The sequence below is a fragment of the Myxocyprinus asiaticus genome, chromosome 34, assembly GCF_019703515.2.
Source record: "Myxocyprinus asiaticus isolate MX2 ecotype Aquarium Trade chromosome 34, UBuf_Myxa_2, whole genome shotgun sequence".
NCBI lineage: Eukaryota > Metazoa > Chordata > Actinopteri > Cypriniformes > Catostomidae > Myxocyprinus > Myxocyprinus asiaticus.
This window is the reverse complement of record NC_059377.1, coordinates 29,971,370-29,987,698: the sequence shown is the minus strand read 5'-3', so window position 1 is coordinate 29,987,698 and position 16,329 is coordinate 29,971,370. Positions and strand designations below refer to the sequence as shown.

The 16,329-nt window shown below is 37.0% G+C and overlaps 3 protein-coding genes across 6 annotated transcripts; 1 reads left to right on the top strand and 2 right to left on the bottom strand.

The window, feature by feature from the left end:
• Nucleotides 1–1,310: 1,310 nt before the first annotated feature.
• On the bottom strand, nt 1,311–6,973 carry LOC127425023 (borealin-like). Of its 2 annotated transcripts, none has more exons than XM_051670618.1 (11): nt 6,860–6,973; nt 6,626–6,747; nt 6,375–6,503; nt 4,564–4,601; nt 4,385–4,460; nt 4,245–4,306; nt 3,872–3,954; nt 3,422–3,517; nt 2,567–2,696; nt 2,371–2,457; nt 1,311–1,797 (listed from the first exon to the last, which is right to left on the bottom strand). In XM_051670618.1, exons 2-11 carry the CDS (start codon nt 6,717–6,719, stop codon nt 1,762–1,764), a joined length of 831 nt encoding a protein of 276 aa, XP_051526578.1. In that variant the 5' UTR covers nt 6,720–6,747; nt 6,860–6,973; the 3' UTR covers nt 1,311–1,761. The 2 variants fall into 2 exon arrangements, with proteins under 2 accessions (XP_051526578.1, XP_051526576.1); XM_051670616.1 differs by having other exon boundaries at nt 6,626–6,726; nt 6,860–6,928.
• Nucleotides 6,974–7,114: 141 nt separating this feature from the next.
• Nucleotides 7,115–11,274, top strand: LOC127425523 (ribosome biogenesis protein C1orf109 homolog). 3 transcript variants are annotated; one of them, XM_051671611.1, is made up of 5 exons: nt 7,115–7,614; nt 7,698–7,713; nt 7,806–7,877; nt 9,317–9,425; nt 10,926–11,274. In XM_051671611.1, the coding sequence occupies exons 1-5, from the start codon at nt 7,346–7,348 to the stop codon at nt 10,964–10,966; spliced, it is 507 nt and encodes a 168-aa protein (XP_051527571.1). In that variant the 5' UTR covers nt 7,115–7,345; the 3' UTR covers nt 10,967–11,274. The 3 variants fall into 3 exon arrangements, with proteins under 3 accessions (XP_051527571.1, XP_051527572.1, XP_051527570.1); XM_051671612.1 differs by lacking the exon at nt 7,698–7,713 and having other exon boundaries at nt 9,307–9,425; nt 10,926–11,268; XM_051671610.1 differs by having other exon boundaries at nt 7,698–7,877; nt 9,307–9,425; nt 10,926–11,260.
• Nucleotides 11,275–11,502: 228 nt separating this feature from the next.
• LOC127425521 (claudin-4-like) lies at nt 11,503–16,317 on the bottom strand. Its single transcript, XM_051671608.1, has one exon. It carries the CDS (start codon nt 13,162–13,164, stop codon nt 12,478–12,480), a length of 687 nt encoding a protein of 228 aa, XP_051527568.1. The 5' UTR covers nt 13,165–16,317; the 3' UTR covers nt 11,503–12,477.
• Between the last annotated feature and the right edge of the window lie 12 nt (nt 16,318–16,329).

Here is a 16,329-nt window from a genome sequence, read left to right as displayed (position 1 = left end):
GAGGTAGTTTTTTTTTTAAACTTCCTTTACCGTTTTATATATATATATATATATATATATATATAAAATTATTATTATTATTAATAATAATAAAAATCTTTAAAAAAGTGAGAGTTTTATCAATATAATCAATCTATATAATTTTAAAAAGAACCACCTATATTTACTATATTATTCTCATTGCAATATTGGTGTGGTGCACAAATATTTTTCTGCCTTTTTGCAATTTAAAAAAAATAAAAAATAAAAAATAAAAAATAAAATGTACTCTGGAATTCTAAAAATCAGAAATAAATAAAAATATTATTTTTTGTCAAAATGAGCATCTGGTTTTATGTTATTGATATCCATGTTACTTATGCTGCGTTCCATTCAAGTCGGATGTGGGATATTCCACTTGATATCTCCGATCTCCAATCATAAATGCATTCCATTGTCAGATGGTCAGAAGATGACGTTTAAGGAAACAAAACTGCAATGCTCCCGTTAGCTTAGCAGGTGTTTGACTGTCACTAGAGTTTGACTGCAGACATGAATGTGACGTCACGCACCTGCATCTCGGAGTTTAAAATTTCCGCACGACTTTTCTAGCTGGAATTACAACTTGGCGTTCCATTACACTTTTCCCAGAATTAAGTTGGAAAATCTGACTTTCTGAGTTTCTGCTAAATGAACTTGATACTGAGATCAGTCTACCTACCACCATAGTTTTTTAGTACTGCCACCAGAGGGCAATCTAGTTTAAGCAATACTGTGAAAGAGTAGCTCCAAAACCATGATTTCCTTCTAAGAAAAACAAATTAAGAACGCTCACACTGCTCTTTCCCATACAAAAAGCACACAGTAATGAGGGACTATAAAGTTTAAAGAAGTTTAAAAAGCATATACGTGGTACAAAACCGAGTCCATATGACTTGTACACTATATTCTAAGTCTTCTGAAGCCATATGACAGCTATGTGCTATGAAGTCTTTAATCACTCAAATTCATTCCTCAAATTTCATTCAGGCATTGAAATATTCAATCTTGCTAAGGGGAAGATAATCAGTGAATAACAAGCTTTAGTCTGTTAACACACACAAAGCTATCGTATGACTTCCTTATGATTTTAAGACTTTAAATTTAATTGCGCGAGTCATATGAACTACTTTTGTGGAGCTTTCAAAGATCCTTTTGAACTCGACAGCCCTTGGTCACTGTATACTTCACGGTATGGAAGAGCATAGAGTGAACATTGCTCAAAATATCTTTTGTGATCCACAGAAGAAAGTCTGTCATATGGGTTTGGAATGAGACGAACAACATGAGGATGAGTACATGACAGAATTTTTACTATTGGGCGAACTATTCTTTTAAGGTGGATCTATTTCATATGCAATGCTGCAGTACTGATCCATGTTTCTAAACAAATCATGCAAAATGTGGAATATAGAGGTCTAAAAACAGTCCAAACCTTTAAAAGAAAGTGTGTAGGGAAAAAATTAAACAAATAGTAAAGATGTGGAATCTGGTCATTTTAAGAGTCATATTTACAAAAGGTGGTACATCAAAGATGATGAGAACTACAAAACTACTAATCTTATTTACATGTGCCATTCAAAAGCTCACAGCAGTCATTTAAACTAACATACAGGATAAGGGGCGTGGGGAGAGAATAAAAGCCACTTAAGGTTATAATACAGGAATAAAATGGGGCTGACAAGAATAAAATGCTGATGGTTTGTAGTAAAATTACGGGTACAAAGCTGGTGTACAGTCAGTTCACTTTGATGTTCCACAAAGAGTTGTGAGCCGATTCTGCAAAGAAAACAAGAAATTAATATTATTTTCTGCCAATTTTTATAAGGTAAACAATGATATGCATTTCTTAGTAAATAGCATCAAGCCCAGACAGAATATTTGCTCTTATATTTTCTGTTGAATCTGTAGAATTTTTCAGAATTAATTTTAAACAAGGTAAAATGCTTAAAACAGAGCATAATCCACAGGGATGTAAACTCATGAGTGGTGAAAGTCATTGCAGGTGTTCCAGGGGTATATTTTTGGTTGATTTTTTTTGTTGAATTTAAAGATTTTTAAGTGTTTTATATTAAAGCACTGGTACCCATTTCAAATGATTTTAAGTGAAATGTACCAAACAATTGGACAAATTAGCTTCAAAACAGGTGACTTTAGCATATTTTGCATCCCTGAACAAAGTGTAAATATTGAATAAAAAAATTAAAAAAAACCCATGAAAGGGGTGAAAGATGTACAGAACTTTGTTAATGATGGACATTCAAATTTGAGGGAAAACTTACGCTTTCTTTGGAATTCTTAATGCACAGATTGTGTGTGGGCCTGTTTAATAATAAACGCAGCAACACATACCTGCAGGTTTCTGATACTGCGTAAGGCCTTCTCATCCAGCTGACTTAGGTCCACAGAGTCCATCTCATTGGCCAGCAGCTGAATACACTGAAATGACAAAGAGAAGGGTTGTGTTGCATGCATTCACACATACTGTACATACAGTGTGCTTTGCATGAGTGAAATGAGCTATAATGCGGAGAAGGCAATCACTCACCTCTCCATTTCCAAGCGGAACGCTAATGACAATGTCCTCTGCACTCCCAGCAATGGGTGAGCCATTAACGGACATGCTGTACAGCTTCTCCTTGTGCCGTGCCATTCTCACAGCTGGAGTCTTTGGCAATCTGCCCAAGAGAGCAATAATGCTTTATACACAAAGACTTTAAAAAGTTTTTAAAATCAAATTTAAGACCTAAACAAATAAAATTAATACAGTATGCCCATACACTATAAACCCACACAAATCTCAAAATAAATCACGCATCACAGATTCTAATTAAACAGACTGAGAAATATATTCAACAAGGCCTTAGACTTTCTTACACCGCTTTTCAGCAAAACTGGGTATCTGCAAGTTTAGTCAAGACATGATTTTCACCTAATATATATATATATATATATATATATATATATATATATATATATATATATATATATATATATACACACATATACATACACACATCATATTAAAATATATATACACATAATTCAATTGTGCTTCACTGCTTCCAGCTGCTCATTCAGACAGATAATGGAAATAAAATATGCACTCTTACGTTCTTCTACAAGGTATTACAATACAAACACTTTAAAGTAAACCCTGTCACAATTCATCAACAGTAGATCATCAGCGATCACTTGATACAAATGTCTGGTATTTATTGATTGTGAAATGCTCTGAAGAATCTTGAATTGCCCTCATGCTTTTCAATTTGAGGCCTGCCGTGCAGGCAGCCGATGTATTTATTATCAAGATATTTAAGACTTATGACCTTACATTTTTATAAAACTGAATTTAAGACATCAAGACTTCTTAAGGACCCGCAGGAACCCTGGTGGTATTTACCTTGGGTCAAAGCGTGGTGTGATGAGTGGCGTTGCGCCAATAATTGAAGACTCAAGTAAACTTCTAGCAGGGGTGATCAGAGGCTTTCTTGTAGACCTATGTACAAAAAAGTAAGGATTGAAACTTTAGACAAAGGGGCAAAATGGTAAAAATGCATAATTTCTGCACCACTAGTGTCACCAAATAGAATTACAAAAATAATGACTGTTTTCAAACAGATAATACCGCCCCAAACATCGCACATTGGTTGAACCAATGTTGCTGTATCAGACAGGTAGGGATGCTCATACAAACAGATAAATGTTTTGAAAGTAACACAGAGCCACAGTATTGACACATATCAACCTTATATGTATCAATGTTAAGTATTTTAATATAAATAAAACTATGTCTGGCTCTTGAACAGTCTTTTTTGTTTATGTATTACTATTATCCATTTTAGTTACATACTTTCGGATGGTGTTGCCTTGCTTGCTGACGGAGAGAGCCCTGGCCTTCTTGGATGTTGAAGGTGCCTTCTTTGGTGCCTTTATCTGCAGCATTATGGTTAAGGTTAGACAGGGAGTCAGGCTACAAAACACACTAAAGCCCAATGACCCATTTACAAAGACAATTGCCTCTCAAGCTGTCAAAAACTGAATGTCAAATAGTTTGTCGTTTTCAAAACAAACACAATGAACACAGAGGAGCCTGACAGTAGAGGAACCCCCCCGCCCCCTCCCCCAAACAAAGGCACTTTACACATATCAACACTAATTAGGGGTCACATTCAATACTTCAATAAGGTAGTTTCCTTGGATTATGATTTTTCTCTTCCACTGACCTTCACAGCAGACTTGAGAGGCGCAATGTTTTCATCTTCCGAGTTTGCACCGTTTTTGGCTTCTGGAGATGAAAAGGGACAGATTTTAAAAAGTGAAAAGCTTTAAACAGTTTAACAAGTTGAGAGGATGCTAAATTTACCTTTTGTGGCAAACTTGGAAGGAATCGCATGATTCTCAGCAATAGCAAGTTCCACTTGGGCTGCTTCCTCCCTTACCTGCACACAGCGTGAAGAACAGCGATTAATTTGACAAATATTGACAAATCATTAAATATAATAAAATCAAGGCCAAATGATAGAAATTGTTTAATCCAAGTACCTTTGAATCATCCACTGGTGACTTTGGCTTGTCTAAATCTGAGAGGAAGTGAGAAATGCGAGCCATTAAACCAGAATATCAAATGTGTGTTGTTATATATCGTAAGTGACATTTGAGTAATTATACATGCAGCTTTTTTAATATTAGTACATAAGTGACTACACTGAATATTTGTTTATGTAAAATTATTATACATACAGCTTTTATGACCACGTTAATGGAGAGACATTTAACACTTGTACTTCTCTAAAAATGCATGTGTCACACTGCAAGGCTATTTAAAGGGATAGCTCACCCTCATGCCATCCCAGATGTGTATGACTTTCTTTTGCTGAACACAAAGATTTTTATAAGAATATTTCAGCTCTGTAGGTCCAAACAATGTAAGTGAATGGTGAACAAACTTTTGAATCTCCAAAAAGCACAAAAGTAGTCCGTATTCCAGTGGTTTAATCCATGTCTTATAGGTATAGTTCATCCAAAAATTAACATTCTCTCATCATTTACTCACCCTCATGCCATCCCTGATGTGTATGACTTTCTTCTGCAGAACAAAAACTAAGATTTTTAGAAAAATATCTCAGCTCTGTTGGTCCTTCCAATGCAAGTGAATGGTGACCAGACCTTTGAAGCTCCAAAAATCACATAGAGACCACATAAAAGTAATCTACATGACATCAGTGGTTAAATCTAAATCTTCAGAAGTGGAATGATAAATGTGGGTGAGAAACAGATCAATATTTAGGCCCTTTTTTTTTTTTTTTTTTTACTATAAATCTCCACATTCACATTCTTTTGCAATTTGCATTATTTGTGCCAATTGGGTAGGGAGGGACATGTATAGTAAAAAAGGACTTAAATATTGATCTGTTTTCACCCACACTTATATGACTTCTGAAGACATGTATCTGACCACTGGAGTCGTGTGGATTACTTTTATGCTGCCTTTATATCTTTTTCGGGGCTTCAAAGGTCTGGTCAACATTCACTTGCATTGTAAGGACCAACAGAGCGGAGATATTCTCTAAAAATCTTTGTGTTCTGCAGAAGAAAAAAAGTAATACACATCTGGGATGGCATGAGGGTGAGTAAATGAGAGAATTTTCATTTTTGGGTGAACTATCCCTTTAAGCAATCTAATTGATTTTGAGTGAGAAAAGACCAAAACAACTCCTTATTCTCTAGGCACGATCATGATTTCAAACCTGATTACACTAGGAATTATGATCACCAAGGAGACTGCAGATGTCAAGATTTATAGTGAAAAATTTGCTATATTTTAGGTCTTTTCTCACCCAAAACCGATTGGATTGCTTCAGATGACATGGATCACAACACCAGAGTCTTATGGATTACTTTATGCTGCCTTTATGTCTTTTTGGGGGCTTCAAAGTGTTGGTACCCATACACTTGCATTGTATGGACTCACAGAGCTGAAAAAGTCTTCTAAAAATCTTCATTTGTGCTCTGCAGAAAAAAAGTCATAAACATCTGGGATGCCATGATGGTGTGTAAATGAGAGAATTTTTATTTTTGGGTGATCTATCAACTCTCAAGAGAACTGCAAAAAAAAGTGTTGTCAAACTCATAAGTAGTGGTCACTAACAGCATCTAAAAATATGCACATTCCCCTTATATATTCAATTATAGCTACTAAAATCTTTGTTGAAAAAGTTCATGCCCATGTTATTTCTCAACTACCAATGTGCAGAATCTAAATGTCTGCAAATGAAAACGACACATGATATCACGGTTAAATGGCACTGGTTTAAATAAATCACATACTAAAATTAAAAAAGGAAAAAGCTTACTGCAATATTGTACCCAGTTCATTTTCCTCACTGCCATGGGCAGCTTTATCAGAGCGGTCTTGTAAAGGTTGTCTGCATCTTTAAGAAGGTTGTTGGTCTTTTCCTTCAGTCTTTCAACAATAGTATGAACTGCAAACACGGAATAAATACATAACGTTAAAAATCTGAACACAGCTACAAAACAAACACTTTAAAAGTGAGATTTGTGCAGGCAACAGCAGTAACTAATTACTTAAATACAATTAAATTACCTTCATCGTCAAAATCAAGCAGAAAAGCCTCAAGCTTGGGCGTCTTGGGATTCTTCTTGTTTTTTGTATGCTGGGTTCGCTTTTTGGGTGCCATGATGACTCAAAACAAAACGTAAAGTGACCTTAATTCAAGTAAATCCAAAATTATTGCGATCTTATATATTTAAATAAGCATTTATATTATTTATAAATAATTGTATACGTTGCTTTAATGTGTGTTTCTATTTATCTTACTTTCAAAATCCTCTCCCTCTGTTTTACCGTCGCCCTCAGTTCAGCAGTTAGAGCCTTTTCAAATTTAACACTACTATGTAACTAAGCCAATCAGCATGCAGCTTTGGCAGACGTTATGTAAATGCGCTCCATCTCCTGGCCACTAAGATGCAACCTCTCTTAAATGAAAAATCTGACCAATGGTTGACAGTTTTACTGATGCGGCTGAAGAAAGAAAGAAGCGGATTGGCGGATGGTGTTGCCTTTCCCCGGAAGTAGCGTGTCGCTAGTGTTATCACGTATGTATTTACGCTAGCAACGGAACGGTTTTATAAACTCTCACAGGCTTGTTTTTGTGGCTTGTCACATACATTAACAATTTAAGATGTGCGTTATTAGAGTGATATCTTTATGGAGATATGTTTTATGATTATATTGTGTGAAGGCGCTTTATAAAAGAGTTTTTCTCAAATGCTGTCAAGGTGGTTGTCAAAGATTTGACAAGAAATGTCTAATCCAGTTTTAGTGTCGTTACATCAACAACTCAAAAAATGCTTTGAGGTTTTAAAAGTTAATAAAAACGTTTGGGAAAGTGTGTTAGCCGAGTGTATACCTCTAATGAGCTCTCTCGGAAACCTCGCAGTGCAGTTAAAGGCACTAAAAAACGTTCAGCTTGCGAACACACCACTTGCCAAATTCCCAAGTTTACAAGAACGCCTTCATTATAAACTGTCACTTGCTGTGGATACAGTTCTGGGAAAACTGGCTGAGAAAATGTGAGTCCAATTTGGTTATCATTGTTATGCACACACAAAAAAACAACACAATTTCTTCACTATAATATTTTCTTTATTGGCAGGGATGCTCTTCAGACAGTAAGGAATGCCATCAGTAAACAGGTGTCTGCTGTCTTCCAGTTTTATGAGAAGAACACCGATGCTCTTGACATTGCTTGTTGTGTCTCTAGATCAGCCACCTGTCCCTCCATCGCAGACATGTTAGAGTGGCTTCAAGACGCAGATTGCTACTACCGCCTCCAGTATCCTCCAACTCTCACTAGTAATTGCCACTGTTGCAAAACTCTTTCTGTCATCAGTTGAGTAGATTGGTAATCATTGTGTGCATGTATGCTAGTGGCCTAAAAGTTTGGAATAATGTACAGATTTTGCTCTTATGGAAAGAAATTGATACTTTTATTCACCAAAGTGGCATTGAACAGATCACAAAGTATAGTCAGGACATTACTGATGTAAAAAAACAAAACAAAAAAAAAAACAGCACCATCACTCTTTGAAAAAAAAGTTATTTCCAGCAGCCATCACTCCAACACCTTATCCTTGAGTAATCATTCTAAATTGCTAATTTGGTACTAGAAAATAACTTGCCATTATATCAAACACTGCTGAAAGCTATTTGGGTCGTTAAATGAAGCTTAACATTGTGTTTGTTTTTGAGTCAGTATGCAATAGACTGCATGTCTTAAGGTCAATATTAGGTAAAAAATGGCAAAAAAGAAACTGTTTTCTCTAGAAACTCTTCAGTCAATCATTGTCTTGAGGAATGAAGGCTATACAATGCTTGAAATTGCCCAAAAACTGAAGATTTCATACAAAGGTGTACACTACAGTCTTCAAAGACAAAGGACAACTGGCTCTAACAAGGACAGAAAGAGATGTGGAAGGCCAGATGTTCAACTAAACAAGAGGATAAGTACATCAGAGTCTCTAGTTTGAGAAATAGACGCCTCGCATGTCCTCAGCCGACAGCTTCATTGAATTCTACCCGCTCAACACCAGTTTCATGTACAACAGTAAAGAGGAGACTCAGGGGTGCAGGCCGTATGGGAAGAATTGCAAAGAAAAGCCACTTTTGAACAGAAAAACCAAAAGAAAAGGTTAGAGTGGGCAAAGATACACAGACATTGGACAACAGATATTGGAAAAGAGTGTTATGGATCTTAACCCCATTGAGCTTTTGTGGGATCAGCTAGACTGTAAGGTGCGTGAGAAGTGCCCGAAAAGACAGCCACATCTATGGCAAGTGCTACAGGAAGCGTGGGGTGAAATGTCACCTGAGTATCTGGACAAACTGACAGCTAGAATGCCAATGATCTGCAAAGCTGTCATTGCTGCAAGTGGAGGATTTTTTTAATGAGAACTTTTTGAAGTTCTGAAAAAAAAATTCTAATTGTAATTGTTCACGTTATTAATGTCCTGATTATACATTGTGATCAGTTGAGTGCTACTTTGGTGAATAAAAGTACCAGTTTCTTTCCATAAGAGCAAAATCTGTACATTATTCCGTACTTTTGGCAACCAGTGTAAGTGACAGCCCATCTCTGTGCATTAAATATGTAAAGAGTGTTATGGGCACAGTTTATGAATTTGTTCAAGTTTGGGGTACTTGCCTGATGTTTGTTTGGCTGTATCCCCCAACAACACATGGGTTTCCTTAGCTCTTGTGCTTGGATTACTGCAGAGAAGGAAACTACTGTGGATGTTGAAGCCCACTGACCTTACATTAATGGAAACAGAACCAAAGAGATGGGAATCTCTACATTCATCCAGCAGAGAGGAGAGAATTGCAGGTATTTCTATTGTAATCCATCCATCCAGCCAGCCATTATGAGATATAATGTTTTATAGTTTTTGTATCACATCTTCAAAAATAAATAAATTTGTTTTTCATTTTGTGGTTAATTTATGCATTTTGATCATAAGTATGCTTTTTATTATAATTTTATAAAGAAAGTGTCACGCAGTAATCTTTGCAGTTACAGGGTGACCTGCACTAGGGTTACACTATGAATCGAAAAAATAATCGAGATTCCAATAGAGCCCGCCCACTTCTTTAGCTGTGTCGGTTCCAGAAGTATTGTTCCCATTGAGTTAAAAAAAAATTTTTTTTAATTTGAAGAGTTGAAGAGCCATGAACCAAACCAGCCAGCTCCGAGGTGAATCACAACATTATACATATTGATTTGAAACAAAATGTATTTGAAAATCAGATAAAAAGACAAAGGTACAAGACTATGTACTTGCCATCTTTCACGAGGGCATGAACTACTATCCCATGGAGTACTACGAATGATGTAATCGAATATAAAACGATGGAAATATATAAAACTATTGATTTTACGTTGTTGATTATAAGCATAGAAACTATACGCTCACTGACCACTTTATTAGTTACACCTGTACATATACTTATTCATGCGATTATCGTGGCATGATTGTTGTTTGTTCCAGGCGGGCTAAATCACTGAGATCACATTTTTTTCCCCATTCTGATGGTTGATGTTAACATTAACTGAAGCTCCTGACCCATATCTGCATGATTTATACATTACACTGCTGCCACTCGATTGGCTTATTAGATAATCGCATGAATAAGCAGATGTACAGGTGTACCTAATAAAGTGGCCTGGTGAGTGTATATTTTACGTTTATTGCAAAATATTCCAATATATTCTCTGATTGCTGCATTTTTCACTGCTGTACCACAGGTAGTGTAGTTGTCCACCAGGAATTCCGCAATTAAACGTGATATTTAAATAGTGAAGTTGAAATAGCGCTGACTTAAGGCTTTAACAGAAGCATATATCATGGATTAACAACCTCAGAGCTCAGGGTAGGTCTGTCTTTAAAGGTTTATAAGTTATTGTTAAAAATCAATTAATCTATGGAAAAAATTAATGGGATTTTTATTCCCGAAAACGGACTGTTGAGCTCTATTACAGCTGCTGCAGTTAACTAATAGTGAGAAGTTAATTAGATCTATTCCTGAAGTGTCAAGATTTTTTATTTACAAAATGTTTTGGTCTGTTGTGTGCTTGAATGCAATAGACTATCAATGTCTTTTTCTGCATTCATTGATTATGATTAAACCCAGCTCATGCGTATGGTGGATGAATCCTCAACTATCATGTCAGGCAGTCACGGGGTGCATTAATTTAATAGCCATTTTTTATAACTAATATATCCAAATTAAAGATTACTTTTGTCTGTCTGTTTGCACTGCCAAGCTCTGAGCACACATGAAAAATAAATGTGTTTTATATTTTCTTGACATTTTTTTTTTTCTTTAGATGCACTGTGTCAAGTGTCCTTCTTCATGGACATTGAATGAATGTCAGCACTGTGATGATCAGAAAGCCATTGTTGTGCCATTGTGCCTGATGTTGTTCTCAGCATGGCACCAAAGCATAAAAGGGTCACCAGAGACCTTGAAAGAGGCAGTGTATTACCTAGATACACTCAATTCATGCAGTAAATCTTCTTGAATGGTAATAGAGGAATTTGTTTCCCTGAATTATTTTTGTTGTGGGCACTACTATGACAAGGACTGTATATCAGTGTCACTAGAAGGGAGCAGGTCTGTACAGTACTCCCAGAGAATCGGTGTTTTGACTCATATGGTTCCATTTTAATAAATGTTATTAATTAAATGTATTTAATGAATGCTTTTCATTATTTACCCTGGTGAAATGATTTCATTATTGATACTGAATAGTCACATCACACTTTATTTTTCCCCAAAGCTCACAGTTTTAAAATAAATAAATACAATGAAAACGCATTGTTCACAGCTATCAAACTTAGCACAATCACTGTGATTTGTCAACTAAACGTGTCGTGGTAAGCATACACACAAAAAACACTAAACACACAGTTAATGCTTCTAGACTTAAGCAAAACTCAAATTTGACTTGTGGTAAAACTCATCTTAATGAGGTACTGTCTGTTATACTCTCATAGGAAGTGTTGATTCAGAGGGACTGACAAACAAAAAGGATGAAAAAGATGTTTCTGAAACTCTTGGACCTACTAAATACTACTATAAATCTTTTAACATTAAAGGTGCACTCGGTAACTTTCACATAAAATAATTTTAATAATAAATAATAGTAATTTTAACAAATATGTTTAAAATGTTCTACTCACGGCAGATGAAAACACTGTAGTGGCCTACAAAAAGTGGCAGGTCACCCACTCATGGGGGCCGCTATCTTGTCACACGACCAGTCATGACTTGCAATTTGACTGAATTAATTAACCCATTAATGAAAATTAAGTCATCATTAACTTTCCCTCATGTTGTTCCAAACCTTTGAAGAACACAAAAGACTATATTGGGCAGAATGACAGCCTCAGTCACCATTACCTTTCATTGAATGGAGAGAGAAGAAAAGCTGAAATGAAACTGAATGGTTACTGAGACTAACATACTGCTTAACATCTCTCCCTTTGTATTCCACTTAGTAAATTAAGTCATACGGGTATGGAATGAGATGAGGGTCAGTAAATGATGACAAAATCTTTAGTTTTTGGGTAAACTATCCTTTTAATATAGTGCTTTTCCAGTGCTCAAGTCACTTTACAAAATCTAAACATAAAAGTACATCTAAGCAAAACAAGCAAGATACAGTACATATTAAAGACGCAACATTATGAAGGAGCCAGAGTCAACAGCATAGTCAAGAGTGATGGTATGGATTAACATGGGTACGATCCAACAGTTCAAACAGAAAAAGTAAGAGTGGAAAAAAATGTGCACCTTTAATTTCCTTCCATTTTCCTGCAGATATCTCCCTATTGGCCCAAGGTTGCATCATTAACATCATCTTTCATTTCTCCTCATCACACATACTCCTTAAGAGGCAGGCTGTTGGTGGTGATAGGCTTGGGAAGATCAGGTGCAGAAGGCCTCGAGTTGGCAAAACTACGGCCTATGTACCCCCGTCTGTACCCTCCTCTCTCAATGTGTGGGCAGGTACTGCTCAGCACTGCCCCACTGATCATAAGGATCACCGCTGCCGCCCATCCCAGGTAAATGGCCTGACCCAGCTCCCGCTTGTGCTGTATGGGAACATTGGGGTTATAGAAGTCCTGCACCACAGTGTTTGCTGTCCAGGAAACTGGTACTAGGACACACAGGCCCGTCAGGATGAAGAGCACCCCACCGGACAGTGCTATGCCAGCCTTGGCATGGCGATCGTCCCCGGCGCAGGTGGTGCACTTCATGCCACAGCAAGAGACAGTGCAGGACAACCAGCCCAAGAAGATAGCAATGCACATCAGCGCACGTGCCGCCTGGATATCAGGCGGCAGGGCCAGCATGGAGTCGTAGGTCTTACATTGCATGTGGCCGGTGGTCTGGTAGATGCAATTCATCCAGATCCCCTGCCAAACAATCTCAGAGGTGAGGATATTGCTGCCTATAAAGGCTGTGACCTTCCATTGAGGCAGCGCAGTCACTGCTATAGCCATCACCCAGCCCGTCACAGCACAGGTGAAGCTGATCAACTGCATGCCAGTGTTCACCATTTCGCCACCCTCTGAGTACCACGCTTCCTCGGGCCACAACCTCGACGACACCTTTCCGATTGCAGTTGGTCCAGTTATGGATAATTGTCTCCGACCTTCCTTGCCCACAGACCAAAATCTCTTGGTCTTGGTCTCCTCTGAATCCTTCTGTCTTCTGGAAACTTGCTTGTCAAACCTGTCAGATTTGTCTTTCAAATTCCTCAAGACAAAGTATTGTTTACGCTCATTACAGACTCTCTTTTCATCTCACTCAGACAGTTGTGTTCACTTTCACCTGGTCTTTCTTTGAGTTGATGAATAATTAAAGAACCCAGAGCAGTGCTGACACTTGTCTCAGCTCAACCACATGGGATTGACTGAACTTCTGAAGTACCACCATCACAGGCTACGTCCGGAGAGCAGAAGTCAGTCTCTCGCACACCACTGTACTCTCCGCTGTAAAGAAAGATCTACTCCTATCGCTGGGACATGTATCTCTGTTGCTGCCCAGTTTGGTGTTGTCTTACCCAAACAGGTCACACAGATTAAATTTGATACTGTGACATGGATGCAATGGCTGTCAAAGATGTAGTACCTCCAAGGACCAAACAAATGTCAAACACAACCCAAATTGGAGCAATGGACCACAAACAAATTGTCTGAAAACAGCAAACAATCCACAGGTCTTCGTAATTATCTTGCAGTTTTGCTTGAAGTAAAATCCCATTGATAAAAAGATTCTTCAGATGTGACCACACATAATATTTTCTGTAAGTGTGGAACCCTTAAGTGTGAAGAGGTGTTCCTCTCTCAGGTTCTCTATATTGTTGAAGATGCTCTTATTTGCAGGAGGGTCGAATCAAGAGCGGACGGAACACTAAAAGGGTGCTGTGCTTCAGGCCACTTGGGCAAAGACAAAAGCAATGTACTTTTCCCTCTCTGCAACAAAACCTTCGTTGGTTGGTTGTCTGCTGTCAGAGCGATGATCACTTATTGGGCGGCCCGATAACACTTACAGGTGTTTCAAGTGTGCCAGTCTTGTCCATCTTTAGAAAAGGTGCTGACCAAAAACGCTCTCATTCTGAAAGGGAAGTAGAGAATGGCAGTGTATGGAGGCAGACAGAGGGGGTAGGGCGAGAGTGGTGTGTGTTGGAGGATCAATTAACACAAGACAATCAAGGGGCCTTCAACAATGGGGCTTAAAAACGTTCTGTGCTTTTAAAGGGCTGTTACGGATTTAAAAAAAAATTTTTTTTAGCTTTTCTTTTGTGAGACTGCTTTAAGAGAGAGGAGTTGTGACGGTGTTTCACGTATGAGGGTGGCTGGGATGACTAACAGAAAATTCTTTGCAACAGTAAATTCAGAAAACACGCATCATTATGACAATCAATTTATTTTATTCTTGGTGTCAGTATAAGAGTGGAAATTATTTTTTTTTTTGAGGAGAGTTGTACATTTAAACAGCATTCAAGATGTAAAGGAATATTTTACAGAGGTAAAAATGATTGCATTATACGGTCATTTGCAAGGCAATTAAAGATAAATTGATAGTGTTATGTTCTTTCAGGCTACTTTTATGAAAGAAAAAAGGCATAAAAAGTTTTAAAATGTAACTATTGATCAAAAATATAACTTTGCAGTTGTTTTGTCATTTTGCTCCCTTTGTTTTGTCCCTCTCCATAACGGCCAGACATGAGAGTCTATGTTGATGAATAAAATATTATGGCTGCAAGATCTCTGGTTTAAGTTTCCTTTCTCTTGTGGCTGCCTCTCCTTGGCAACTGTGGTCATGACAACAGGACAGGACACAGGAAATGAGAAAGGAGGGGTGAAACCGAGGGGGGTGCACAAAAGAGGGAGAGCAGACTGAAGGATGATGGCCCACAGTACAGAGAAACTCTAGTGTGCTACTTTTACAAAAACAAAAGGATACAGCAATTAAACAGTACAGCTGTGAAATACATAAATGTAAGACTGACAACTGTCAATCAACAGGTAATTTATAAGCATCAGATATTATATATGGTAACTGCATATTTAAAATGATCAAATACAAAGTAAAACGCAGACATATTTTAGAGCATTTAATAGACTACACTGAATTTTTGGTACTACAGCTTTTCAATAAAGGAAAATATGTTTTTGTTTCGATTTCTTAGTGAGGTCTAGTACGTAAATCAGACAGATCATAATCATTTGCTCAATGTGTTGATCTTGCTGATTGTTGGAAAATGGAGATCATAAAACTACTCAAACAGTCTGGTGCTGACTCTTGAGCATTGGTTTTATCTTTTTGCACTTTGCATGTGTTGCCCTCTAGTGGCTTTTAAAGGTGCACTCAGTATCTTTTGACTGTCATCTTGGACCTAGCGGCTTGGATGCAGCATCATTTAAAATCAATAGTTTTCAGTTTCAGATGTCATTGTAGAAATTTAGTATTCACAGTCAGCCATAATTACTTTAATCAGTGAGTGAAAGTGTCAAATATCAGGGCAGTTACTGAGATTAAACTAGTAGTATTCGGCTGCTCATGCGATTCTAACGTGTGGACGCTCTCCATGTAGAATAAAACAGCTTTTATAAGTTTACTGATGTGACTGGAGTCTTCATTTTAATGTGAGTGGTCAAGATTTCCTACATATATTGCAAAATTACAATTCATGTCTTTAGGAGTTAAACTTTTTTAATGAGGAAAAAATTACTGAGTGCACCTTTAAGACCCCATGAAATCAAAATTAAAAGACTTTGTTCACAGTTATTCGCTTTGTATCCATTTTTATGTCAGTGTCAGAAATAAAGTAGGGCTCAAGGCAAAAATGTCACCAAAATGACCCTAAAACAAACTGTTGTGGGAAAAAAAAAAAATGCCCCCCTTTTTTTTTTTTCATTTTATTTTTAATATCAGATATAGTTCATAATATTCTACTATAGTCAGAGTTATACATGTTATGGCATAAAAATTTAGTAAGAGGTACTAAATTCTCAATTTTAAGAATTTGTGTTAATGATTAATGATACAAGTATTTGAAATAAACAAACAGATGAAACTTGTTTTAAATGGAATGCCTTCATAAATGGTAAAAATAATAAAAGGGGAAAATATTGCCCCTTAATATAATATAAGTTATATTCAGACACTGGCCACTGTACTTCTAAATTGACAAAATTAACCCAATATTACCTAAA